Source organism: Pan troglodytes, chromosome 8, assembly GCF_028858775.2.
Source record: "Pan troglodytes isolate AG18354 chromosome 8, NHGRI_mPanTro3-v2.0_pri, whole genome shotgun sequence".
In the NCBI taxonomy this organism is placed as follows: Eukaryota; Metazoa; Chordata; class Mammalia; order Primates; family Hominidae; genus Pan; species Pan troglodytes.
Window position 1 is genome coordinate 116,426,094 of NC_072406.2, and position 27,232 is coordinate 116,453,325.

At 52.9% G+C, this 27,232-nt stretch overlaps 2 protein-coding genes across 4 annotated transcripts in view; one reads left to right on the forward strand and one right to left on the reverse strand.

Annotated features, from left to right (window-relative positions):
- Nucleotides 1–585: 585 nt before the first annotated feature.
- ITPRIP (inositol 1,4,5-trisphosphate receptor interacting protein) lies at nt 586–26,767 on the reverse strand. 3 transcript variants are annotated; one of them, XM_009459217.5, is made up of 2 exons: nt 26,651–26,767; nt 586–4,512 (listed from the first exon to the last, which is right to left on the reverse strand). In XM_009459217.5, exon 2 carries the CDS (start codon nt 4,497–4,499, stop codon nt 2,856–2,858), a length of 1,644 nt encoding a protein of 547 aa, XP_009457492.4. In that variant the 5' UTR covers nt 4,500–4,512; nt 26,651–26,767; the 3' UTR covers nt 586–2,855. The 3 variants fall into 3 exon arrangements, with proteins under 3 accessions (XP_009457492.4, XP_063637241.1, XP_024202385.3); XM_063781171.1 differs by lacking the exon at nt 26,651–26,767 and adding an exon at nt 21,766–21,926; XM_024346617.3 differs by lacking the exon at nt 26,651–26,767 and adding an exon at nt 17,302–17,653.
- Nucleotides 26,598–27,232, forward strand: part of CFAP58 (cilia and flagella associated protein 58) — a 118,421-nt gene continuing 117,786 nt past the window's right edge. Inside the window, exon 1 of the mRNA XM_063781170.1 lies at nt 26,598–27,066. The gene's annotated coding sequence lies outside the window, so the exon portion shown is untranslated. The remainder of the gene's footprint in view (nt 27,067–27,232) is intronic.

Below are 27,232 nucleotides of genomic sequence, written 5' to 3' on the forward strand. Positions count from 1 at the left end.
TCAGCCAGGCATGCAGAGGGGCTAGAGCTTTTGAGGACATAAGGCCCTTCCCCAACATAACCAGCCTCTTGGCCTAGGGGCCAACTCTATTCATTTCACCCTTGTTATTTTGCAAAGCAAGTGAGCAGTTTCTGGGGAAAGTCAAGCATCCTTGGGAAAGAGACTCTGGGGAAAGAGGGCAGGGTTGTCCTTAGTGGAAAGGCCAAAGTGCCCTAGAGGACTCAAAATCCTCTATTTAAAATACAATCTCTTTCTTTAAAACCCAAAAGCTTCCTGTTAGTTCCAGCTCCTATATTTCTCGCTCACATTAGCTCTGTGAAATAAGGTCTTAGGCTGGAATCCACCCTACAGCCAGCTTTCAAAGGCCCTTTCTGGAGCTCTGCGGGCAGCACACAAGTTGCCTCAAAGACAGGGTAGAAATGTTCTGTTTTGTTATTTTTTAAAGTCTCCTGAAAGTGTAAGAATAAAAAGGGAGTGAAAGCTTCTGCTTTGTCAATAGGAAATCCACCCCCCTGTCCCCAACTCTGCCCTGGGAGCCTCACAGATTTCCTGAAGTTAAAAACCAACAGTGACCATTTCTACTCCTTGCAAGATTTAATTCTTCCTTTAATATAAATAAGGCAGCATGAAACACCAAGAGCCCCACTGCTTTCTGCTTTAGAAGCAGCTTTGGTGCAGAAAAGATTCCCGTTTCCCCACCGAGTTCTGTTGTCTCTGTACACACAAGAAGCCAGAAGATATTTTTTTTCAGTGAACTTTCTCCTGGAAGCAAAGGAGAAGCTATGGGAGATCCAGGCATGGTTGTGGCTTCTGGAGGCTGTTTTTTGGTTACTGGGGTCTCTTCAAAGCAAAACGGGATCAGGATGAAGAGGGGGAAAGGCATGGGCCATAAATAAATAAGGAAATTTGCCCCGATTCGACAAATGCATCTGATGGAATGAGGAGGGTCAGGCTGTGAGGGACTGGGGGTAGCTCCAGGCTGCTGTTAGGGACACACTTGAGCTGGTTCATTCCCTGGAGTGCCCCACAGCTGGGTCTACGGAGAGGCAGGCCCAAGCACATGTTCAGTCTAATTCCAGCTCACACTGGAAGGCTTCCTATAGGTTTGGTTGCCCTGATCACAGCCGAGCTGCCCCACCAGGTATTAACCCTGGTGGGCAAAGGGTCCATCTTCTCAAGCTTTCTGAGGCTGGTTGAGAGCACTCCTGGGGACGGGGGAAGGATCTCCTTCCTTCAGTTTGTGGGGTAACTGGGCACCCCTGTCGAGTTGGTTATGCTCTCTGGAAGGCATGGCCGGCTTAAACCCTGGAGGGAGAACACAGGTATATTCTTGACTCCCTGGCCCCCTGCAAGGGTAACTGAAGTAATGGTGAGACAGGAAATCTCAAAGGGCCAGTGAAGCCACAGGTGGAAAAGAGGCTTCCTGATCCCCCTGAACCAGACCTGGAGACGGAGCCCAGCTCCAACCACAGAGCTTCTGCCAGGCTCTTTGGGTCTGGGTCATCTGTGTGGTCAGCAGTGCCCACACAGAAGGGGTGGGTTCTGTGCAGTGAGGGAGCCCCGCTGGAGTGAGGAACTAGGGGCTCAGAGCCTGCAGACTGGAGCTAGGTTTCCATAGTTCTTGCTTCCATGCACACCCTGCCCTAGGATTGGGACCCTGAGGACAACCTGGGGCTATGACATCCTTGGCCCCTGATCTCTGCAACTTTCTCTGAACTGGGCCAGACTGCAAGCCAGACCCCACCACCCCGGGTAGCATTTTTGAGCACCTCATCGAAGGAGTCTACTGTCTTACAGCAGAGACTTCGCTGCAGGATGCAGGGCCAGAAGAGGTTGAGAGGCTTGGCTCTGCGCACAGCCTCTGGGAGTGCCATGGCCTCGGGAGCCTTGCGGTTGCCAATGAAGAAGTGATAGAGTTTCTTTTCCAGCTGTCCTTTGCCATAGTCACCCCGTGTGTCTCTTTCTCCAGGTCAGCTTCCACCTTTAGCATCTGTCCTCCCCCTACCACAATGATAGTCAGAAAGACCAGCTTTGGAGAGAATAAAGAGAGGTGGGGGGCTGCTGAGCTGGCACCCAGTGTGGCAAATACCCACCACGCTCGGGACCCAGTACGTTGGGGAAAGGACAGCAGAAGGGGGTGCACCTGAGTGAGAAGTGTAGGGTGCAGCTGAGTGAGAAGTGTAGCTGAAAAAGTGGCTAACTGTGTTTCTCTATGCCACCAAGTACCCATTTCCGTGTGACAGAGACGTTAGTCACTCGGGCCTCGAATTTATACAAGGTCTTTTCTCCAAATAGTATAAAAAAATGGCAGCCATGGTGGGACCACTATTATGCAGGATGTGGATCAAAGGTGGACATTCCCACATCTGTCCCTGTTAGTGCTTTGGCTGCAGATGGTCAGGCCAGAAGCTCCTGGGAATAGGGGTGCTGGGTCTTAACACGGTTCCCTGTCAGCATTCTTGTAGATCCTCTGCTCATATTCAAGTACAGACTGGATCTGGGATTCAAAAAGAATTACACCCAATCCAACAGTTGCATTGTCTCTAACTCAGGGTCCACAGCGTGTTCTGCCACCATCTTGGCCATTCATGGTGATCCAGAAGTAAACTGCAAGGGATCAGTCCCTAAACCCAAATAACAGCTTTACCAGCAGATCCCAATGGTATGAAGCAAACCAGCCTCCCGTTGAAATTCTGTTTCCTCTGCACTGTAGGGCTTGGCTTCCTGGCAGGCTGAGCACGGCTCCCACGAAAGCCCGCCTTGTCCCCAGAACAGGGCTGGCAGATGCCACCAGGGGTGTGAACGTGAGGGATGCCCTCATCTTAGCTCGAGGATCCCACATTCTCTACAAGACGTCAGCTTTTTGGGGTAGGCTGGTCTGAGGGGACATGTAGGGAATACTCGCTAATGAGCGCTGGGGCATTCTTGAGCATCTCATAGAAGGAGTCCAGTGTCTTACGGTAAAGGCTCTGCTGCAGGACGAAGGGCCGGAAGAGGTTGAGGGGCTCGGCCCTGAGCACGGCCTCAGGGAGTCCCATGGCCTCAGGCACCTTGCGGTTGCCGATGAAGAAGTGGTGGAGCTTCTTCTCGAGCAAGCTCTTCTCCAGGAAGCACAGCAACTCGTGCAGACGAGCGTCCAGCTGCCCCGCCTTCCAGTCGGCGGCCTGCCGGAGGAGTAGGAGGTGCAGTAGGGCCGTCTTCAGGTGGTAGCTGCTGAGCCCGCTGGGGCCGGTCAGGCGGCTCTGCTTGGAGAGCAGGAAGGATGCTATCTGCAGGCAGCTGAGGTGGCAGGCGCCCTCGGGCAGTGCCTTTAGTGTCGTCCTGAGGAAGTGTCGCTCATAGACAGCAAAGGACAGGAGCCAGTCTGTGCTGGAGGCTGGGGTGCCCTCAGAGGGCTCCCTGGGAAGGTGGGAGACAAAGTACAGGTCCGAGTCATCACACTGGATCACAGGAATCAGGTTGAAGGGCATGAACTTCCCTGAACGGAACTTGATCTTCAGGGACCCCGGGCTGTCCAGCTGGCCAAAGGCCAGGTCGAACTCGTACTTGTGGGTGATGCCCTTCCAGGCTCTGGTGAGGGCCGTCTGGAACCACTTCATGACCTGCATCGTGTCCAGGTACAGGGAATCTGTGGCACACAGCAGGTTCTCCATGTCGCCGCAGGGAGGCGCCATGCTGTTCCTGCCGTGCAGGAGACACAGCATGTCTTCCCCGAGCTTGGTCTTGCCGCAGATGCAGCTCAGTGTGTCCCCATCGGCGCGGACCACCTTGATCTGGCCGTAGCCCTGGCGATCCAGGGGCACTGAGCGGCCGGAGCACCAGAGCTCTGAGTGGAAGCGGTAGGGCTCGGGGGGTGTGAAGGGCACGAAAAGGTGGCACAGCAGTGGCCTGTCCACCTGCCAGTTCTCGTACATGCTGTCCACGCCAATGAAGTCCTCCACCTCCATGTCGGTGTCCCGGTTGCAGAGGCTCCTCAGGGCTTCCAGCAAGTCATCCACGAAGCCTTCCAGGAACTCCCGGGTACGGGCTGCATCGGCCGTGGCCCCCCGGATGCAGCGCTCATAAAAGTGGCCAAGCGTGGCCTTGTTGGGCAGGGTGAGGCCCTGCAAGGGGGCGCCCCCCAGCCCAGGCAGCTCATCCTCCTCACCGCCCAGGCACTCAGGTGAGGGCCCCTCCTGGTGGTCCTGCCGCCACACCTCGATCATCAGGAAGAGGATCATGCAGAGGGTGCTCCAGAGGTCCCAGGCCACGCGTGTCTCGTTCTGCTGCCTGCCCTCCTCCGCCACCTGCTCCAGTGCCTCCTTTTCGGCCGCCAGCCGAGCCACCTCCTCCTCCAGGCGCAACTGCTCCAGCTGCAGCTTCTCCTGGTGCGCCTGCATCTTGCGGATGATCTCCTCCTCGTTCTCGGGGACTGTGGCGTTCTCCCGCGGGAACAGCAGCGGGTGGTTGATGATGGCCGTCACCACCACCAGACACACGCGGAAGAGCCCCATGGCCATGGTTGGAGCTTTCCTGGGAACAGAGAGACAGATGGTCACACCAAGCTTCCCTCAATGCCACTTCGTCCCTGGGCCCCGCACCAACCTCAGCCCCTCAGGGCTGGTTAAGGTCTTAGTTCTCCCACCCAACCCATCGAGAGCTCCCTGCGGCTGCCTCAGGAGCTTCAGTCTAGCCATGGAAGAGCCCCAAAGGCCTACCCTGGGGTGGACATCTGTTTTTGTCCTACCCAGACATTCCTGGATGGCAGCAGCACCCCACTGTCCCTAACCCTTTTCTCCTACCAGTCCTTATGGCCAGGGCGAGGATATACCCACCTCCAAGCTCCTGGGGTGGGCTCAAAACCCAGGCCCAAGACAATCAGACATTCTGCCGCCCAGCTACAGCTAGAGCGATTGGTTCTGGGATGAGCATTTGATCCAATTCGGGCCAATGAGAGACAGATGTAGGGTGTGTTGGGCCCAATAGGAAGAAAGACTCATCCTGTTGCTAGTTTGGTTGCTAGGTTGCTGAGGGAACAGGATTATACCTGCAGTGGGCTCTCGGGAAGGGAGCCCGCCTGAGAAAGACACCAACATAGAGGAAAGCAGAACCCCCCCTCCCCACACTCAGCTCTGCTTGAAGGCATTGCTGTCTGAGCTCTTTAGTCACACAAGTCAATAAAGAAACCCTTTTTAAGTCAGTTTGAGTGGGCTTTCCACCACTTGAAATCAAAATAGTCCTGAATAACATATCCCCTTCTCTCCCAAGTGAATGTCATCTTCCTGCAATACAGTGAAGCCTAGTGGTTAAGGGAGAAAGGGCTAGGTTCCAAACCAGCACTGTCAACTGAAAAGCTGTGTGACCCTGGGCATGTTAACACACCTCTCTGAGCCCTGGTTTCCTTACTGCACAAGGGGAAAGCAATAGTATCTCACAGGGTCATGGTATTGAGAGACGCAATGATCCCTGCAAACTGCATGGCCCAGTGACCAGTGCACAGCACATATTCACTGAACAATAACTGTTTCGGAAGTAGATTTGAGCCCTTGTCCTCCTCTTCTGTAAACGTCTCCTTCTGACCTGGAAGACCTTACCCCAAATTCAGACACACTCTCCTGGTTTTTGTCTTTCCCCAGGACAATCTTGATGATGACCAGAGAGCAAAGAATCACTAATTTCTTCTCACCAGGCATGTGAACTTTAAATCTAACTTCTTAATTGTGAAAGGAGGCACTCTGTTCCCCAGGATAAGTGGATTTTTAAGCCTCAAGTGACTTTTGGAGAAAGGCTAATCCCTACAATCTTTGCAATTCATAGTATGATTCACGGACCAGCAGCTGCAGTATCTCCTGGGAGCTTGTTAGAAATGCAGAATCTCGGCCCCACCCACACCTACTGAATCGGAATCCACATTTTAATACCATCCATATAAAAATCAGAGAGGCACTGTCTTACGCTGCAACACTTAGTTACACCCTCTCCTCTCCTCAGCAGGAATCCTGGGACTTAACAATCTGCTATTTCCACACTTGAACCACCCCCCTCCTTGCTTGGGACCTCGATGAAGGAAGCAAATGGCCAAATGCAAATCAGTTGAGGTCCTGAGATTGTTGAGAGCACAGGGCTCCTCCTACCACCCCCTAGTGCACACTAACACTGGCTGATAGGAGCTACTGTGCCAACCTGAGCCCCATTCCCTTTGGCTTGAGCCCGACCTGGAATTTGTACAATGAAATTCTTGTCCTAATGGTGCCAAGGAACAGGGATTTGTCCCCAGGTAAAGATACCTCTGCAGGTTGTCCCTGGCAAGTGGCAGGATGGAGATGGACTGAGTTGGCTGCTGGTCACGCCTAGACAAACTTGCTGCTCAGATGTGACTCAGACAGTTCCACCCCATACACAGCTGGACAGGTCTGCAGGAACCACAAGGGTTGGGGAGTGGAGAAGGTCCGTCCTCCACCCTGAGGATTCTCAGTGTGGGCCTCAGAGGTGAGCGCTGAAGCGCTTACAGGTTTCCACTGGAGGAGGAAAGCGGGGACAGGATGAAGTGGAAGAAGTCACACTGCAAGGTGGGTGGGGTAAGGAAAAAGTGCAGGGGGCAGCGAGCCAGCTTTCCTTCCCCAAGCCAAGGAGCAGCTTGCTGGATAATGGCAGAAACAGGTCAGCCTGGTTTCTACATTAGAGAAACATCAACGGAAAGTTTTGCCAGGGAGGGTCCAAGGCATAACTAACTGCGAGGCTGGGTGATTAACATGGGTGAGAAAGTTAACATAAAGGTGGAGAGTACTCATAGCAGAATATCAGGCAGCAGCCAGTTAGGAGATAATTTGGGGGGTTTTAGGGTCCTTCAAGCTGCCTGGATCACAGGCAGCCACCTTTGGACACAGTGGGCCTTGACCAGTCACAGTCATAGCCCGGACAACCACCTACCCAGGTTCCTTGTCAACTCAGTGCAGGATGCCACAAACAGGGGAGTGGGGCCATGGCCAAGCCCTATGGCTGGGAACCCTCCCTGTGTCTACGCCACACTTCATGGTGCTACTTGCTACATCCTCATTCCTGCCAGAGGAGGAGGAGCTGTAAGAGCCTCCTTGTACTGGCACAGGCAAGGTTCAGAACTCCAAACCAACTGAAGGGACCAACTCTGTGTGCAAGAGGAAGAGAGGATAGACTCGAGAGGAGACAAGACTGGGTCAGAACCCAGTATGTGCACCTACTGGAGGTGACTTCGGAGAAATCACTTCCCAGAACCTCAGTTTCTTCATCTGTAAAATGAGAATAATCATATCTACTGTTATAAAGCTTGAACAAGATAATGCATGTAAAGCACTCAGCAACGTGCTTGCTCCTGAGCAAGTTTTCTTATAAAAGGAACTGCGATGGGATGGAAATACGCAGATGACCCTGCCTGCTGGGGTTCAGGGCGGAGTGCGCCGCAGACGCCCCTACAAGGAACTCTGGCAGGATGTAGGCAGTGCATAGTAGCACTGGTAATTGTAGGATTACAGACAAGACTCAACAGAAGCACCAGGGAAACAGGGCACCAGCCCGGGGAAGGACTGCAAGGAAAGGGGGCCTGGGCTGTAGACCCAGCAGACCTGTGTTCTAACCTTGAGTGACTGTGGGTGGATCGCACAGCTTCTGCGCTCCCACGCTTTCCCTGTGAGGAGGAATTAATAACACTTCCTCCTTCACAGGGATGTTGGGACGGGTGAGTGAGATCATACACCTTGGGTGCTTAGCACCGTGCCTGGCACAGGGCAGGCTCCTCTCCTCAGCATCTACAGGCTTCTGCTTTCTCACCTGCTGAGCACAGCAGCCCTGCCTGAGCCCCAGGCATGGGGAGTAAACACACGCTCGAAAGTGCTCTGAAAGCACAAGATGTTCCACTGCTATTTCTCTTCCTTGGCACACCCCTGAGTCCACCCTGGCCCCCAGCAAAGGGGAGAAGGCTTCAGACACTGGGATCCTCCTGCAGGTCAGGGGTTCCCTCTGACTCACTTTCTCACGTAATCCATCTCCCCGCTTCCCCGGATCGGATCCCAGCTGTCATTTGGCTCCCTGTTAAACTCCGCACAGGCTGGCTCTGTCTGCAGCACCCTATGGGATAGGACAGGCCGAGGCAGATAATAGGGCTGTGGTCGCTCAGGGCCCACCAGATGGGGCTCAGTTTGAAGCCTCTGGTACTTCCCCTTCCCAAACCCAGTCATAGGAGACACTGCCCTGGGGACCCCAGGGGTCAGAAGAATGTCCTGCAGGCCAAGAGGATTCCAAAATAAATCTTAAAAACTAGTTCATGCCATGATGGGAAGGAGGAGCCGACAAACCCCATTATACCCTCCTCCCTCTGGAATTTAGGCACAACTGAACAGCATTAACATTAAAACAGAGATCCTAGGAGTGACAAAACAGACTCTGTAGCAATAAGATACCGAATTTCAACCCAATATAGCATCATATGAGATAGCAGGCCCTGAAAGAAATCAAAGTATTTTACCCCAAAATATATTTCTTTGACATATTTTGAAATGGCCCTGCAAAGCTGCCTATTGTCGGGAAAATCTACATTCTGTACAGAATCTCCTTCCCTTTCCAGGTCTCTCCTGATCCAGGAGAGATGAACTAAGAGTCTGATCTACATTCTGTACAGAATTTCCTTCCCTTTCCAGGCCTCTTCCTGATCCAGGAGAGATGAACTAAGGGTGTGGCACCTTTTTAGGTTTGACAGACACTTACCATCTCCTGTCTCTGAAACTCGCTTCCTGGGACTTCATCTACATAGTAAGAACCGTGGTCTCCATACCCCTTATCCTAGACACTCCTTTCTACTGATTCCAGGTCTTTAGATAATAACTTAACTCGTTCAACCAATTGCCAGTCAGAAAATCTTTGAATCCACCTATGACCAGGAAGCCACTCCTTGCCCTCACTTCAAGTTGTCCCATCTTTCCACACCAAACTAACATATTCCTTACACATGCATTGATGGAGGTCTGCCTGTAATTTTTTTTTTTTTTTGAGACTAAGTCTCACTCTGTCGCCTGGGCTAGAGTGCAGTGGAGGGATCTCAGCTTACTGCAACCTCTGCCTCCCAGGTTCAAGCAATTCTCCTGCCTCAGCCTCCTGAGTAGCTGGGACTACAGGCATGCCCCACCATGCCCGGCTAATTTTTATATTTCTAGTAGAGACAGGTTTTCACCATGTTGGCCAGGCTGGTCTCGAACTCCTGACCTCAAGTGATCTGCCTGGGATCACAAGTGCTGGGATTACAGGTGTGAGCACCTGGCCTGCCTGTAACTTCTGTCCCCCTAAAATCTGTAACATCAAGCTGTAACCCAACTGTCTGGGGCACATATTTTCAGGATCTCTTGGGACTGTGCCTCAGGCCTTGGTCATTCAGATGGGTTCAGAATAAATCCCTTCAAATATTGTATAGAGTTGACTTGTCCACAAAAGGGAAGGAAACAGGGCATCCTGACATTCTGAGACAGGACGGGTAGTGAGGAGCCTCTCACAAACCATGGATATGTGTATATGTGTGCATGTTCTTGCACATACCAGCACATGCCTCCCCAAAGAGTCCCCTACTCCCAATTCCAAGGATGTCCACCTCTGCCTTGGCCCAAAGTTCTCACCTCTACCAGGCTCTCCCGCACCTGTGGTCTGAGACATCAGCTGGTGGGTTTGGCTTTGAGAATAAACCTGGGTCACTTGGCGGGCTTTTTTCTGTCTGCTTGCCAGGAAGCCCGCTGAATTCCTCTCCACCTCTGCCCTTGTCCACAGAGAGAGGCGGCCCATGCAGTTCACAGCTAAACTTAGCCTGGCAACGCTGGAGTCACGGGGCAACAGGGGCTGAGGGAAGATGGAAGCTTCTGGGTGGCCCGGACAGAGGGCTGCAGGTGGCTGGCCAGGACCAGTGGTTTATTCAGACCCTTACTGTGAGGCTGGCCAGAAGCCAAGACCCTGGGAGAAATCCAAGGCTTCCTTCCTTCACTGGGGTCCCTCACTCCTGGGTCCCCCAGAGCCTGCAGCACTCCCCACCATAGCTTAATCCAATAAACACCACAAAGCATTGCCTAACACCCATAGCTCTCCCATTTCTCGAGCCCTCACTAGGATGTGCTGGGCACTGCACACACTGACCACTGTAAGTTTCTTTTCTTTTTTTTTTTTTTTTTTTTTGACCACTGTAACTTTCTAAGAGGTGGGTGCCATCCCTGTTTTGCAGATGGGTTAACCAAAGTCCAAGAGACTAAGTCATTTTCTAGCCACAGGACTAGAAAAGCCATAGCTGGGCTGAGATTCAAGCTCATTCTGTCTGTCTTTGCCAGCAAAGCTCAAGTTTTTCCACTGTGCTACATGTACAGAGCACATACTGAGCTCGAGGAACATGATGGATGCTTCAGGGCCTGCAGTGATGAGTATGGCCTGACCCCTGGTAGCAAAAGCATTACAATCCACGCGGGAAGGCAGACAGCCACTACGTATGGAGTCCCCAGACAGAATGAGATGTGGGGCATAAAAGGCACGTGAGCTACAGGCTGCAAAATGCAGAGGAGGGAGGGAGCTTCCTTCCTGTTCTCTGAAGGCCTCTCCCTGTCTGGAGCTCTCCCTGCCCTCACCTGTTGGGGAGATGTCGGTGTGCAACCCCTTGGCTCCACCTTCACCTCCTCCTCTCCTTCCAGACAGAATTACTACAACCAACCAGGAACAGTAGGAGCATGTGTCCAGCCCCACAACCTGTTCATCACACCGCTTTTGCCCCACTGCCCATCTACTCCCACTGAGGGTTGACTGACCACAGCCTTAAGCAGCAGGGGTGCCCAGGACCCATTTCTTGGCCACCTGGTATTCCCTCTGGGACAGTGGTTCTCAACGTGCTTAGCAGCAACAGTGCCACCTGGCAACTTGTTACAAATGCAAATTTTCACAGGCAACCTGAAACCCGCTGATCAGAAATTCCAGGGCTGGGCCCAGTGTCTGTGTCTTAACAAGCCCTCTAGGTCATTCTAATGCCCGCTTATGTCTGAGAACCATCCCTTCCCAAACCAGGCGTCCTCTGGGTAGGAGGGTGGGGCTCCTGCAGTGTCACAGCAGCCCACATCCTGGAAATTGCCAAGGGCTTGCCCAGCACACAGCCTGACAGATGCAATTAGCTCTGCTAATTACAACAGCAAAAGAAGGCCTGGCCCTGGCGTCACGTTCAGAGCCAAAAGGAGTAGCTGATAGGTTTCCTTTACGAAATGGAATAAAGGACTGGCTGAGGGCAGGGGAGGGTGCTTTTAGCCCAGGCCTTGGGGGTGACTTGGGTCCCTTTCACTAGGTTCTGGGTCCTCCAAGAAAGAAGGAGCCAAGGGAGGCCCAAACTGCCATGAGTTTGGGCTGAACTCCTTCTGTATCCTGGCCTTGTGCTGCAGTTTCTCAGCCCCAGCTGATGAGGTACACAGTTGTTGGGGGGGAAATCAAGCCAAATATTTAAGAAAGTCGGAATATAGAGTTGAATTTAGGTTTCTTTATTTTACAGAGGTAGAAACCGAGGCCTCAAGAGAAGACATGCTAGGCCTGGAGGGTGGGTGGAGTAGAAGAGGCAGGCTGGGTATCATCCCGTGGACCCTCCCAGGGAGCACCTGGCAGTGATTCCAGCACAGAACAGGGGAAGGGTGGTGAAAGGTGAAGATGTTTACATGACCAGCCATTTAGGAAGCAGGTACCCCATACTAGGCAGGATGCTAAGTACTCTGCATATGTTTTGTCATTTAATTGTCACAACCTCATTTAGGTAGTTGCATTAAAACTCTCTTACAGATGAAGAGACTGATGTTCTGGGAAGGTCACTGGGTGGCCTCTAGGATTCCTGAGTCTGCAGTGCATGGCTGAATGTGAGCAGCACCTAGGCTGAGTCTGCCCCTCCCTCTGGTCTCCTTCCAACCCCTCAAGGGACTGATGGAAAACTGAGTGGGTCCTGCCTCTTCCCATGCCTGGGGGTACCTCTGCAGCATCATTGTCAGTGGTGACCACCAAAATTATCCAGGTTGGCTGTCTCCCGAGCTTCCCAGGCCTTAGAAAAACAGGACTTTGAGAAAGGAGCATGAGTTCTATCCTGAGTCTTGGTTTTAGAATTTGGAACCCATGGGTGGGCGGTCTGAGCCATCGTGAAACCCTCCTCCCATGGCCCAGCCTACTTGTCTCACCCTCAATTCCATGCTTCTCTCTAGCAGGGCTCACGCCCCATGCTGCAGTGACACCAGCTTCCCATAGCACAAGGCCAGCTCAGGGCCCTTCTCCAGGCACCTGCCCCTGGATCTGGCCTATCTCACCCTTCCTGGAACTCCTGCAGGTCAGGCCACCTTCCTGCTCTTTACTGTGTCACCCACCGGTCCCTGCCTTCCTACCTACAGTTCCAGCATGGTCAAGAAGCTGAATGTTCTCCTGTAGCCCCCAGGGTACCACGCACGGGGCTGGGCACACTGCAGGCTCCCAACATGTAAGTAGGAGTTGACTTATCGCACATTGGGAGGAGGTGGCTGGTGGCAGATAGAGCTGGGGAGTGACATGTCTCCACCAACTCCCTCCTTGTTGCCTAACTCAGGACAGAGGACACAGCACAAATGGCTCAGTAACACTGGCTCTGAATGTGTCACTGCTCAGCCTGATTGGCTCCCATCCTTCCAGGACAGTGGGACAGGAGAAGGGCTTTGCCCCAGCAAGTGCAAGGCCTCAGAGCTGCTCCCACCAGGGCATCTCTGGCTGGGTCCCTCTTCACTTGCACTCCAAATGGGGACAGGAGAGGGAATATAGGGGGGCAGGTGAGCAGACTGGGGCCGGAGGCTGGGCCCTGAAAGGGGAGGGAGGGACAGGCAAAGAAAGGAAGTGAGGAAAGAGGAAGGAAGAGGACCAACAAAAGATCATTGAGAAAGTAGGTGGAAAGGGTGCGTTTGCGGCTCTGGGCTTGCCGCACTTCCTTTTCTTCTCGGCGTCCTTGCAGCCCTGACCCCGTCCAGTCACCTGCCCCCTCTCCCACTGGGCAGGACCATCATGTTGGCCAACCCACCTCCCCCAGACCTGCCACCCTGTGGCCACTGGGCTCCTTCCCTTCCTCTCTCCAGACACCTGTCTCGAGGACCCGGGTTGTAAAATCAAGTGTCTGGGAGGGCCAGCCCGCAGGGAAAATGAGCGGGGCTGCAGTGGACAGCTGAGAGGAGGGGACACTGGTTGACTGGATGGCACATGCTTCGATTGAAGGGGCGAGTCCCCACGCCACACATTCTGTGCACCCAGAATGACAAGATCTTTTTTTTTCCCAAAGAAAAGCCACTAATCTGGACTTTATCAAAATCCCCCCATTTTTAAATGTTAGCTGCTATTTCAAAAATTCTTTAAAAACCATGTGAGCAACACTGGGTGCAGTGGCTCACACCTATAATTCCCAGCACTTTGGAAGGCTGAGGCAGATGGATCGCCTGAGCTCAGGAGTTCGAGACCAGCCTTGGCAACATGGCGAAGACCCGTCTCTACCAAAAATATAAAAAAATTAGCTGGGCGTGGTGGCACATGCCTGTGGTCCCAGCTACTCAGGAGGCTTAGGTGTGAGGATTGCTTGAGCCTGGGAGGCGGAGGTCACAGTGAGCTGAAATGGCGCCACTGCACTCCAACTTGTGTGATACAGTGAGACCCCGTCTTGAAAAGAAAAGAAAATGAAATAAAATATGTTAGTGGCCACCCAGAGCCTGTGGGCTCTGGTCTGCAACCCCCCATGAAGCGTTCCTCAAGGTAACCCCTAACCCAGGACTCTCCTTACTCCTACCCCATCAGCAACTACTCAGCAAACCCACTATTTCCTCTGAGTCCATGACTCCCTGAAATACCGGCTCCACCTTTCTCCCCAAACCTAGGCCTGATTACTCCTGTGTCTCCTCGTTGGCCCCAGCAGCCACATTTGGAATAATCCTAACCAGCACTTATGAGGGCTGACTCTGTGCCAGGCCTTGTAGGAGCTTAGTGTAAATGCCAGAGCAGATTTTCTTCCGTCCCCATGGCCTCTGCAAGGACTAGAAGAAAAGAGAGAAGAGGCTTTGTTGGGTTGGCATCCTGGTGACTTTTTTTAAGTCCCTCCCTCTTCCTAGAATGGGCCTTGAGGACACTTAATGCTTCGGGTGGGTGGAACCGGGCACCCCGAGTCCAGCCAGCGTGTGCACACGTGGACAGCAGAGGCTCGCCTAAGCAAAAAGGCCTAATGGTGCCGTACTAAGAAGCGCTTGGTATTAGAGTAAGGCCTGTGGGCCCCAGGAGCCCCGACTGTCCCTCCCTAACCCAGGGGAGAGCCCAGACTGACTGAGTGGGATGCTGGGCTCAGAAGCACCCAGGGGTCAGTCTGGACTCTGGTGAGGTGGGGCAGCAGGACAGACAGCAGAGAGGGGAGAGCTCCACCCCAGTGCCCACCTGAGGTGGCCCTACCACCGAGCCGGTGGGGAAGTACACACGGGGCAGAAGCTGCCTTTTTTGCTCCAGCGAGCCTCTGTTGTCTGCACGTGGACACTCTGGCCGGACTCACAGGAGGTGCTGCTCACACCCGTCCAAAGCATTAAGTGCTCTCAAGGCCCATTCTCGGGAGAGGGAGCGGTTTCAAAAAGTCACCAGAATGCCAACTCTGTTCTCAGGACTGGGTCATGGGGGTGGTCTGCCAGCCAGCAGAGGCACAGGAAGGACAGAGGGCTGGACTCTGCTGACTCTGGGTGGGTGAGCCACATCCTTCCTGTTCCCGCTCCTCCGCCGGCTGATGCACGTCCCTCGGCGAGCAGATGGAGAAGGCAGGGAAGCCATCCTCTCCCAGGAAGGACAGAGTGTCCCTCCGTCCAGCCACTCTGCCTGCCTCCTCCAGCAGGACATCATAGAAATCACAGCATCTTGGGACAGACAGACAAAGGCCTGATCTCTATGGCTGGGTTGTGGAGAGGACAGTGAGAAGAGACTATAAGGAGTAAAACAGTAGCAGAGACAAGGAGGGGGCTCCCCTGCAACCCCTGAGCTCTGGCCCACACCTCCTTTTCTCCCACGCGTTCCCTCCAGGGCATCTCAGATCCATTCAACTGTGTGGGTTGAATGGCAGCCCTGAAAATATACGTCCTCGCGCTAATCCCCAGCCCCTATGAATGGGACCTAAAAGGGTCTTTGCAGATGTGATTAAATTAAAGAACTTGAGATGAGATCATCCTGGATTACCCGGGTGGGCCTTAAATCCAATGACAAGTATCCTTATGAAGTGACAGAAAAGAGAGAGACAGAGGAGAGGTGAGGGGAGACGGAGGCCAGGATGGGAGTGATGCTGCCACAGCTGAGCATCATCTGAGACAACAGGAGCTGGAAGAGGCAAAGAGGGACTCTCCTCTAGAGTATCTGGAGGGAGTGTGGCCCTGATACCTTGATCCTGGTCTCCAGAACTGTGAAAATAAGTGCCCACTGTCTTAAGCCCTCCTGGTGTGTGGCAACTTGTTATGGCCACCCCAGGAGACTACTGCAGTCTCAAAGCGCAATGCACCCTCCTCTCTCCCAGCCAGCTCCCCTCGCTGACCTTCCTCTTGTTGGGGTATCTCCAGTCTCCCCAGCCACCTCTGACCTGGCCTTTGCTCTGCACCAAAGCCTGGGGATTCCACGTGAGATGGAATCTCTCTCACGTGCTGGCCAGCGTAGGCCTTTGGGGTCAGCTCATCTGAGCTCTCCCTAACACCCCAAACCCCCAGTTAGCTCCCCAACCCTGCACGTCTCCCCTCCCCATTTCAAGGGAGTCTTGTTTCCATGGGACATAAATCAGCGCTTTAAGAATGTTCAAGGCCTGGCCCAACCAGCCTCAGAGGACCTCTTGGTTCCCTCTCTGCCTGGCCCGGCCACTTCAGATCATCTCCTGTCCCCCAGATACCTCCTGCACCTCCCCACCGTTCCTGGAAACATCCATGCTTCACCTCTCTGCTGGCCAAAACCCTGCCCAACTGACCTCACAGCAAGCCCATCTCAGACTCCACCTCCAAGGAGCCTTCCAGGATCCCAAGACAAATCCCTCTTTCTTCCAAGGGATAGGAGAACAGGGGAGGGAGAGGGACATATGAATTAGGCCCCACTGAGTGCACCAGGCACCTCATGTAGGTCAGGTGGCTCTGTAGATGCACCGGCACACAGCAGGCACCCAACCGAGGCTGGTCCCATGTGTCTCTATCCTTGAGTTATTGCATTTAACCCACGCAGCAACCCCGGGGGAGGGGGCCATCAGCCTCATGTCCCTGGCAGGAGCCCAAGGTGCTGAGAGGTGGGGCAATGTGCCCAAGGTCACACAACAGCCTGGCTCCAGGCCCCGTGTCACCCTGGTGTGCCCGACAGCTGCCTCTGTCTTTGTCTTGCCCCATCACCTTCCTCACTGTGAGCTCCTCCAGGGCAAAGGCAGGGTCCTGTTTGTCTTTGCATTCCCCAGAGCAACTGGCATAGACCTGCGCTCCGTGCTAAGGACACACACTATCCTGGGGGCCCACAGCTCACACCATGCACTGGAGGCACCACTTTCACAAGACAGTTCCCCACAAATGCCCACCACTTGCAGGAAGGATGCCTCTCCCACAGCCAGCCTGCAGGGGAAGGTCTCCCTCAGCCTCCAGGATTCCCACCTCCAGTTTCTATGCGTGAATCACAGTCACAGCAATGCGCCCTCACCACTTCCCGTTGTCCTACATTTGGCTTGGTCTGGGCTCGTATTCCTCCGAATTTCCCCTAGCCCTGTGGCCGCATCTCACCCACAAGGGTGCTGGTTTGGAGAGAACATGAATACCCACCTTGGGGCAGGACATGCCAGAGTTCCCAAGAGTCGTTCCCTTTCTCTCTCTCCACCCCATGATCTACACACCCCCTGCCTCCAAGCAGAGCCACAAACGTTCAGGCAAAACCACACTTTCTCAGTGGGACAGGGAGGGGAGGCTGCGCGCTTAGACGCAGGCTCTGCACAATAGCAGACACTGACTCAATGGAAAGGGGAAGGGACTGGAACAGAACCGGGAGTAAACACAAAGGAAAACAAGGAGAGAACAAAGCCCTCCCTTGGTCACTCCCCGCCCCCTTCCACTTTCCCCCTTTCACTGAGAAACTAGGATGGATGGAATTAAATAAAGGGCCAGCACCCAGCAGCCACCTTCCGTTTGACCCCTGGATGGGAACAAAGAGAGCCCAGCTTAGAAAGACACCCTGCCTCTAGGAGATGGGGGAGGATGAACCCCCAAGGCCTTGTCCATGACCTCGGAAAGGCTTGTTCCCCACCTCAGCCTCCCCACCCCACTGGTCTCTTACCCACGTCCTGGCTTCCTGAGATTCTGGGCCCCACACAGTGAAAGAAATCCCAGACTGTTCTTCTACCCGAGTCCCCTGCGGCTTAGGCGGTACCTGACACAAAGCCTGGGCCCCAGCTGGGCTGGGGAAAGCGGGGAGGGGAGAGGAAGGGAAGCACTGTGGGCCTCCTGCACGCATGCACACACACACACACACACACATGCACGCACACACACACTCTCCCTGCAAAGATCTAAAAACCCCTTTCATCTCAATAAAGGGGAACAGTAACAGACACAAAGACAAAGGGGAGGCCAGCCCAGCTGTAAAAAAAATTAAGAGCGTCTTTGCTTGTGCTCTGCTGCAAGGATCTGGGCTGAACAATAGAGCCGGGCCTCTGCCAGCCCTCCCACACCAGTTAGTCAGAGCAAACCAGTCCTCCTCCTCTCTGGAGAGCAGAGGGCCCACATGGTAAGGCTAGGAACAGTTAGCAAAATTGCTCCCAGAAGTACCTATGACTACTCAGAGTCACACTCTCTACGGATTGCACAAAACAACCCTACTATGACATCATTTTCTAGTCACAGGGACGGAGCAATAAAGTGTGATGCGGGTGCTCCACCGAGGCTGTGCTGGCACCCAGTAGGTGTCCAAATAATGCCTGCTGAATGCATGGACCCATGACTCATATGTGCGTCAGTCAGACTGAGGTGGGCAGCAAGCAGCCACTGATAGTGTCAAGTTCACACGGGCTCATTTCCACTCCTACGGTCACCGAGAAAGAAACAGCCCAAAGCTCATCAGCTAAGAAGAGCTTAACAGTTTGCAGAGGCTTAGAGAACCATTGCTAAGGAGTCAAACTCTGGAATCAGAAGGCCTGGGTTTGAATCTTGGCTCTACAACTTGCTATGGCAATAGTGTCCAATTTATGGCCTTGTGGACCATCTCACAGTCACTCGGCAGTGCTTGGTAAATGATACTGCTGTTGGCACTGGTACCGGTGCTGCGGTCAGGTCTCCTTTTTGATTTGTTAAATCGTCACGGTTGCATGTTAAGGAGTCCTCTGGGAAGAAGTGGGTGAACAACATCCCTGCAGCTCCTCCAGAAGCCTGGGGAGTATGACTAAGTTGTCTCCTCCCCCTCCTTGTCTTCTTCTAAAGGCCCCAGGGGCTGACACAGAGGAAGAGGAGGAAGTTTGGAGACCTAGGAAGGTCAGCAGCACCCTCCCTTGCTCCCTCCAATCTGGCATCATTGACACTGACAGCTCTTCCATTAGGTTCTGAGTACCCAGCATTGGAAGAGGGTAGTTGCTATAATGAATGCTTGCTGAATACATGAATGGAGTTAGGATTGGGAAAAGAACCTCACTGCCTTTACTCCCAGGAGCAGGAATTTGAAATTCCTGGAGTGAAGTGGAAAGCTCTGGATAAAGTAACTTCTACATTCTTTCTTCCTGGGAGGGGCGCTGCAGTCAGAAAAACAAAGTGCTAACAGTGTAAGTGCCTTGGAAAATCCCTTCCAGCAAAATCCCTTCCAGACGTAGCTCTGGAGACAGAGACGGTTGCAGCCCCGTTTGGTCTGGACTGGCCTTCATCTAACTGCAGGCAGACTCACTGCCAACGTTTAGAAAATGGCCCAGGAATGAACCCTGACACGTTTTCTGACCCTCAGCTGCCTTGCCGTGGACACCTCCCTTCTTGCTCAAGCTTGTTGTAGAAATAAACAGAGGATTACAGAGTAAGAGAAGGAGCAGAGAAGTAATTCTTCTTTCAGGAAAAAACTGGACACGCCTCAGGGCCCTGACACACCATGGGAGGGTTTAATAAATTACAACTACTGCATCCCATTTATTGAGGCTTAAGCATTGCGCAATAAAGCTTTACATGTATCATTCTCACATCAGACCTCTGAGGCAGGCACTTATCTCCACTTTACAGATAAGGCAACTGAGGCACAGAGGTGAGGCCACTCACCAACATCATAGAGCCAGGATCTGAATCCAAACCTATCTGACTTTCAAGCCTATACTCTTCCCATGAAGCCACAAGCTGTGCTGCTCAGTGACCTGGTATCTGTGAAACATTAGACATGTACCTATGGACTTTCCTCGCCCGGACTGTTTAGGGAAGGGTAGGTGACAATCTAGATGAAATGTGGGCATGAAGCAGGGAGTAAAACCTAATGAACTTATGAGACTCCTTCTACCAAGATTCTGTGAGTGTGGCCTGGGCTATTTGAGATAAAAGGAATGGAAAGCCTTCTCTGCAAAAAAGGGAGTGAGGGCTCTCTTGACACTGGCAGGTAGGCATGTGTTGGGGTGAAATGTCAGGAAGTGGCATGGGTACATTAGGGACATTTTGGGGCAGCACACAGGGGTAGGACCCAGGCAGCCCCTGCTCTCCTACCCTCCAGCCCAGGCATGCTGCACCCCTGCCTTCTTGGGAACTTTGGAACAAAGTCTCAGCAAACAAAGGACGCGTTCATAAACTTCAGGCGGGTCCCCTGGCTGCTGCTAAGAGGCTATTGAAGCCGGCTCCCATGAGAACAGTATGTTATGAGCACATGGTTTTGCACCAGCGGGCAGGGCCAAAATAATGACAACACCTTCCCTGCTGCTTTGATACAGGAGGAGGGGGCGAGAGTTGGGGGGACTCCTGCATCAGCTTCAGGGAAATGACCTAGAAGGGAGAGAAAGCACTAGCAGCCCAGGGTTGCTTCCAAGCTGAGCCCCTCTTCCCAGGCAGTGAGTGTCCCACTGTGTTATGCACCTGGAAGTGAGTCATTTGATAATTGCGGGGCTTTGTATTTTTCCTAGGGACTTCCAGTAGAGGACTGCAAAGTGCTCTGAATATTATCAGGAACTGGTTGTTACTGTGCCTATTAAACAGAAAAGAAAACAGTGCTGGAAGGGAAAGCCTTTCCTTCCTTTCATCCTCAGATAGCTCAGGCCACACTCACAGAATCTCTTGGCAGAAGGAGTCTCCAAAGTTCACTAGGTCTGCTAATATCAGAGTGAGACAGCAGGAAGGGACCAGAAGTCTCAGGCCTGGAGTTGGTGGTCTGCTTGCTGTTTTCTCAGTATTGACACTTAAAACTTTGTGGGATTCTTTATGCCATCTGTATGTGTTCTGGGCTACGGTGTCCAGACAGACGCCTGAGGTGGCAGAAAGAGTCTAAGGCCCTGGGAGAGAGCAAATCTAAATTCGAATCTCTTCTCTGTTGTTGTCCGTTTGGAGCAAGTCCCTCTGAGTCTGTTCTTTCACCTGTAAAACTAGGATAACATCCACCTTGAAGGGCCATTGTGAGGAGGAGAAATAAATACGTGTAAACCCCTAGAATGGGGCTTTGCTCAGTAAATGAAGCCACTATTTTTTTTTAATAAGGCCATTCTACTTATATGAACAATGTCATATCCATAACGGTGGATTCTGCAGATTAATGATACTCGAATTTTCATTTATAAACCTGAAAAAGCTAGGTGCATACAAGAATTAGGGCAATGACTTTAGCCACCGAAATGCTGGACATCAGAAAAGCACCTGAAGTTATGCCTAGTTGCACAAAACAAAAACTTTAATCAGGTGCCTTCAAGTGGAAGGACAAGGCGATTCCTGAAACCTCTACAGAGACACCTACTATATCATCTAGTTTTTCATCTTTCTTCAGGGCAGGGAGTCCTCCCTTTCCTGCCTCTTTCGTCTCCTGTGCTGACATTTGGCAGCCCTTGCTTAGGAGAAGCAGCAGGCATCACCTGATAAGATGTGGCGGAAACACAGGTCACCAAGTTAAGAGCATCAGAACTGCTGAGTGACCTCAGCCTTGTAAACAGTGCCATCCCAGGGACAAGATGGACATCCATGGCTGCCCCCTCTGACTCCACTCCCAAATTAGCAAGTGTATCTCAAGCACATCCAACTGAAAGCATTTCATGAATTTAGTTTAACCCATCTAGAATTCCACAGGGAATGCTAAGTTGAGTGAGGTGAACGGTGAGACAGGATTCCTATCTCCAGTTGGTCCTGCCTCTTGGGGCAGTGGATTCCACACACTCTTCCTCTCCATGTGCATTTCATCATAACGCTCCACGAGGCCGCTGAATCCCTGGCACAGGCCATGCATAACATAGATACACAATGGCTGCTCGATCAATGAAGCCCCCGTAATAAGGATGTGAGCATCCTATTTCTCACTGTCTTTTGTGGGGAGGCTGAAGAATGGAAAGTCACTTTTCTGATGGCCCCATCACTGCTCCAGCCTGCCCTTCCCCTAACCCTCCTTACAGATCCAGGCTGCAGGAGGACCCCTAAGGAGTCCCGTTCAGAGAACTGAAGGAGACTGCAGCTGTCAGCACTGGGCTCTCTGACCCAAGGCCTAAAGACCCACCACCAACTGACACAGCCCAGATCTGAGACTGCAGCACCTCCCTCTTCTCTTCACCCTGCCGCTAACTGGGCCCATCCTCTCCCCAGCCTCTGAGAAACACACCTGTGAACGTTACACCTTCTATGTCCCTTCCCTTCAACATGCGTCTCACACTTGAGGCCGATTTTTCACCTCCCCGTCCGCCTTAGGGTGGAGGCGTTGCCCTGAGCAACAGTGATGTCACCTGCAGGGTGCTTCCGTTTCACTGATGTCACGGGGTGGGCCTAACAGATAGAGGGGGGATGTGCTCTCTGTGGGGAAACGTCACAGGTCCTAAACTGTTGAGGAGGGGTCTACAGGCCTCTGGGGCACTCCCAAATGACCCCTTTCCTCTCCCAGAAGAGCTCCTCACCCTTCCTTCCTCTCTGGATGCCTGTTAGAGCTCAGGCCTCAAATCTGACTTTCCCTCTGCCAGAGTCAGCCAAAAGATCAGGATGAGCAGCTCCAAACAAACTGCTGGAAAGACCACTGAGGATAGATGTCCTCCCCGTCTAGGACAGTCTAGGTCCCTACAGCCTTGTCCTTTGTCCAGACCTCAGAGGAGGGAGCAGTGACCTGATGGGGAAGTTGGGGCCCAAGTCGGCAGAGAATGCAGACCTCCAACTGACCTCTGCTGTCCTGAAGAGCGCACACTGGCCAGGTTTCCAGTCTGCGCCAGGCACGGTGCTCAGCCTTCTGTGCATCGTCTGGGTCAACCCTCCCCACAGCCCTGAGGGTCATCCCCATTTTACTGATGATGTTACTGAGACTTGAAGAATCAAGGCACCTGCCCAACTGCTGAGAACGCCCAACCACCGAGTGGTGGAGCCAGGACTCAACTCAAGTCTGCCCCACTTCAAAGCCCGTGCAGTCACACCGCCTTGGCTCTGGGCACCTGGAGATGTGGCTCATTAAAGATGAGCCACGAAGGGCCTGGACAGAGACCAGAAAGAGCCCTTTAAATCCAAAGAGGCCAGCTGAGCAGGGCAGGCTGCCTGAGGCAGCCGAAGCAGGCACTGCTTTAGGAATGCTTCACCCCCTGGCCTACGCAGGGGATGCAACAACTGGCCAGCCTTGGCCCAGCCTCCATGCTGATTAGGGACCACGTGTCTTTGCTCTATGCTTGGCTTTCTATTGATCCATCCAGGTTACCGGATCATCCTCTTGATTTGCATATAGCACTTACTCTCATGGCCTGGCCCTACAACCCTGAGATTGTACAGTAGTTACCGAATTTACGCAAATGCAAATCTATGTCTCTGGGAGCTAATGCTTGCAAAGCACTAAACAAATAGGTAAATAAAATAAAAAATTACTACATTATGAGAGAGGAAAGGGAGAAATGCTACCAGGATTTCTCAGGGAAATACTGCCCTTGAGGCACTGGCCAAGGAGATGCCCATAGCCAGGCTGACCTGAGTATCCAGTCTACCTGGCAGCTATCTTTCTGCTGGTGAGAGGGCCGCAGAGGTAGACAAAGGCCTGCACTATTGGACATCACTGTCCCCCACCCCCACCCCCACCCCATGTTCCTCCTGCCTGGTTCTGACTCCAGCTTTGATAAGCGCAGTCCACCTTCTGGTCTTTGGTTTCCCATATGGCTCGTCTAGGACGCAGGGAAGAGACGACATTCAGTCTGTGTGATGTTTGCAAAGTCTCCTTGCAAATTAATAAACCAGCATTCTGATTCGTACACCCTCTTCTGGGAGCTTTCTCAGGGTGAATCAGTAGCTTGAGTCCAAACCACTCTGAAAATTATGGAAATTGGGTTTCTGAGCAGGCACAGCTAAGAGCCATGCCCTGGGACAGGTGACATGATCCAGGTAAACACCACCCTCTGAGCAATCTGCTGGGCACCAGCTGGCCCCTCCCAGGAGGCATCTTGACTTCCTCACTGATGAGAAGCCTATTTTGTTTAAAGTGCCTATCGACAGTACATAGTGAAATGCTTGGTTCCAGCTAATTAAGCGCTCAGCTGTACGGTGTGGAAACTAAGAGATCATGTATATGGAACTGTGAAATGGAGTTTCAGGAAGGGTTCTTGGACGAACTTGAGAAGGGCATTTGTGGGTGAACAGGACTTCAACAAGGAAGCAAGAGACCACAGATGGGGATTAGGGGTTTGGAAGGTCAGGACAGTTGTCTCACCTCCTTCCACTCGCTCTCTGCCTAGGTCAGGACCCTGCGTGCAGCCACCGCCGTTTCCCTCTGAGCCACACCTGGGGGCACTTACTCATCACCCTCATGCCAGGCCCCAAACTGGATCTGCCACCTCACACCTCCCAGAGATTAAGGGAAGTCACTCGATTCTTGGGCCAGGCTCCCCATCAGCCATCAAGGCCCGGCTTGCCTCTTTTCTTTCCTCCTCTGCCTCCTGCCAGATGAATTTCCCCTCCTTCCTCCACCTGGACTGAGAATGGGTATTTCCTCCTTTGACAAAGAAAGAAAAAGGCAACTGTTCTTCCCCCTTTCCCATGAGGGTTCCCAATTAAACTAGCTTTTTAAGCTTAAGTTGCTTCTTGGTCTATGAATGCCCAGTGATTAAGACTCACCTTCCAGGCTCCGGAACACTTAACATCCCTGTGCCTCAGTTTCCTCATCTGTAAAATGGAGTTAACAATACCTAACTCATACGGCTACTGTGAGGATTAAATGAGTTAATACAGGCTAAGTACTTTTGGGGGGAAAAAAAAAAGCCTGGCGAATGTTAAGCCCTCAATAGTGGTTGTTTATCAGGGCTGCTGTGTGAATGGTGGACCAGGCAGTGTACTGCTTAAGGCACCTGGCTGAGGGGTGAGGATAAATCCAGCTCACATGCCACTTATCCAGCTATATGGCTTGGCTATGTCCACTCAAGTAAGGCCAGTATTTCTAAGAGGCATCAAGCCCCATCCTCTTGCCAAGACAGAGCACCTTATTCTAATTCATGCGAAGGACTGAATAGGCTAGCAGCATGAGGTTATCATGAACAGTTCTCAGCATCCTCGTGGCTCTGTACCCCTCCCCAGCAAGACTGGATGAGAGAAGGGTCCAGGATGGCCTGGTGCCATCCATAATAAAGTCCTGCTTCTCAGCTCCCAGAACACTTGGAGCACCCACCCCTTCCAAGCAGATTCTCCATTAAAGCCCCACAGGCTGCCGTGCCACCTCAATCCTACTGGGGCAGACTCTCAACTCCAAACATGGAACCTGAGTCTTGGACTCTGAAAGCACCTTCTCCTGCCCAGTTATTTTTTTTTGAGGGGGGGGGCAGCGGGGCATTGGGGGGTAGGTTAAAGACAGGGTCTGAACTCTGTCACCCGGATGGAGTGCAGTGGCACGATCCTAGCTCCAACCAAGTGATCCCAGCCTGGAACTCCTGGGTTCAAGCAATCCTCCCCCCTCAGCCTCCCAAAGCTCTGGGAAGACAGGCAGCCACCCAGCCCAGACTCTTTCCTAACTGTTGATGGCCACCTGTCTCTGCTGATAGCTGTGAAAGGAAAATACAACCTTAGGACCCCAAGCTCAGGATGCCAAAGGGAAAAGTTAAGCTTGGGAACTCAGTCATGCAAAAAACAAAACCGAAAACAAAACTGCATTCCTTTTGTTGCCAAACAGATAGCTATAATTTCACATGCTTACTTTATCTTATGTAAAATGTAGATTTACTGAGCATGAGAAGAATGCACCCAGGGAGAGCAGAGAGTCAGTATAACTACTTCATGGTTACCCACAAGTGGAGAAAATCCGAAGGCAGAATGGCCCGGAGCAGCCGCAACATACAGGGAATTAGCAAACAATGAAAGCCACTTAGGCACGAGGGCTGGAGGGAGGACTCAAAAACACAGCCTATTCTGTTTTCGTAAGGAGGAAAGACAGTAATCCACTTTTCTGATACTCTATTTTCAGGGCTCACCTGGGCCTAAAACTGCACCAACCACAGATGAACTTTAGCTGGCAGTCAGATAGACTCGGTTTGTAAAAGGCAAGAGCCCTGGGTCATATCCAAAAAAAGAACAAGAAAATAGACCGCGACCCCGATTTAGATCCAAAAGACCAGAGTCCAGATTGCGACCAATATCTGGTACTCTACTATTTGTGAAATGAGACCAGTATCTGGTACTCTACTAGTTGTGAAAAGGTGCTTTTCTCATACCAGCAGAGGGGCAAAAGGCAAAATGAGGCCCCTGCCTGGTTCCGTAAAATATTTTACCTTCCTGGTCGGTGGCTTTTTTTTTCTTTTTCTTTTTCTTTTTTTTAAGAGAAAGCGTTTTGGATGGGGAGTCCCGCCCCGGGAGTCTTCACCTGGCGGCCAGAATGGCAAAGTCACAGGGATGGGGTTGAGGGTGGGGTTAGGGGTGAAGGGGCAGAGAGTTATTTGCAGCCCAAGAGCAAGTCTGCACAGCGTGAGGTCTGGTCCACTAATAGTCCCGAAAGAGGAAGCGGCGGGGACTTTATCCGGCCTGAAGCAGCCCCATAACTTCACTACCATGAACCGAGAAAAAACAAACTTCACGCCTATTCCTCCCTTACAGGAAGGGAGGGAAGGGGAAGGGGAAAAGGGGGCAGCAAATGAGCAGGGCGAACCGGCTTTTCTTTCTGCGGTAGCGCTCTGCTCAGATGTGAGAAGTAACGGGTCACCTGGCCACTAGGAACAAAAACGTGGTCCCGCTCTGGGCTCCGAGGCTGCGCGCGCCTCGAGGAGGAGCTGCCCGCAGCCCTGGCTGGAGCGAGCGCCCGGGACGCATCCCCCGACGCGGCGGGAACAGGACGCGGGACCGCGAGGAGACAATACGCCCGCCTGGGCACGCGCGCTTTAAGGGAAGGGGGTCTCCAAAGTCAGCCCCCACCCGGGAGGAGCAGGCGCCCGCGCTCCCCACACCCTCCTGCGCCCCCTCTGTCGGCAGCCATCTCCGACACAGCTCCTCCGAGCTCGCGGTCTCCATCGCGCCCTTCTTCCTTCAGCACACTAGGCTGCCCTGGGACTTACGATTGGCTTGGGTCCCCGGTCCCGGTCCCCGCCGCGGGAGGACGGCTCCAGCACAGGCTTTGCGCGCAGGTCGAGGGCCGAGGCGCCGCTGCTTGCAGGCGGCTGCGGTGGAGCTTGCGGCCCGGCACTTAGAGGGGCGCGGACGGCGATGCCCCCGCTGGCTCCCACCTTCTGGCCTGCAGCGGCCGGCTCTACCGAACTTCAGAGTTACTCATTTCCTGGATGTCACAAAAACTTTTTCCTCCTTATAAGAACAAAACACCCGCCTCTACCCGCGGCCCCGGAAGCTCCTTAAGGAGGACCGTGTGGGTTTCGGTGGTTGGGCCCAGGATCCGCCGGGAAGATCTTCCCAGTGAGCCCCCAGAAACTTCCCCGGCACGGCAGAACTGGAGAGTGACTGGGAGAGACGGAATCAGGCCAGTGGAGTAAACTGGAGCGAGTGGACAGGGGCGCGGGGAGGACGCCCTTAAAAGTCGTCCTAAGCCGCGGAGCGGAAGGGGTTAAGTCCTTACCAGTCGGGGAGAGTTTTCTGCGGCGCGTTTTACAAGTGGCGGAATTCCTGGGGCCACCTATTTAGTCTCT

What these genes read in the sequence shown, in the direction of transcription:
- ITPRIP (XM_009459217.5), bottom strand. Translation starts at nt 4,499, where the DNA reads ATGGCCATGGGGCTCTTCCGCGTGTGTCTGGTGGTGGTGACGGCCATC.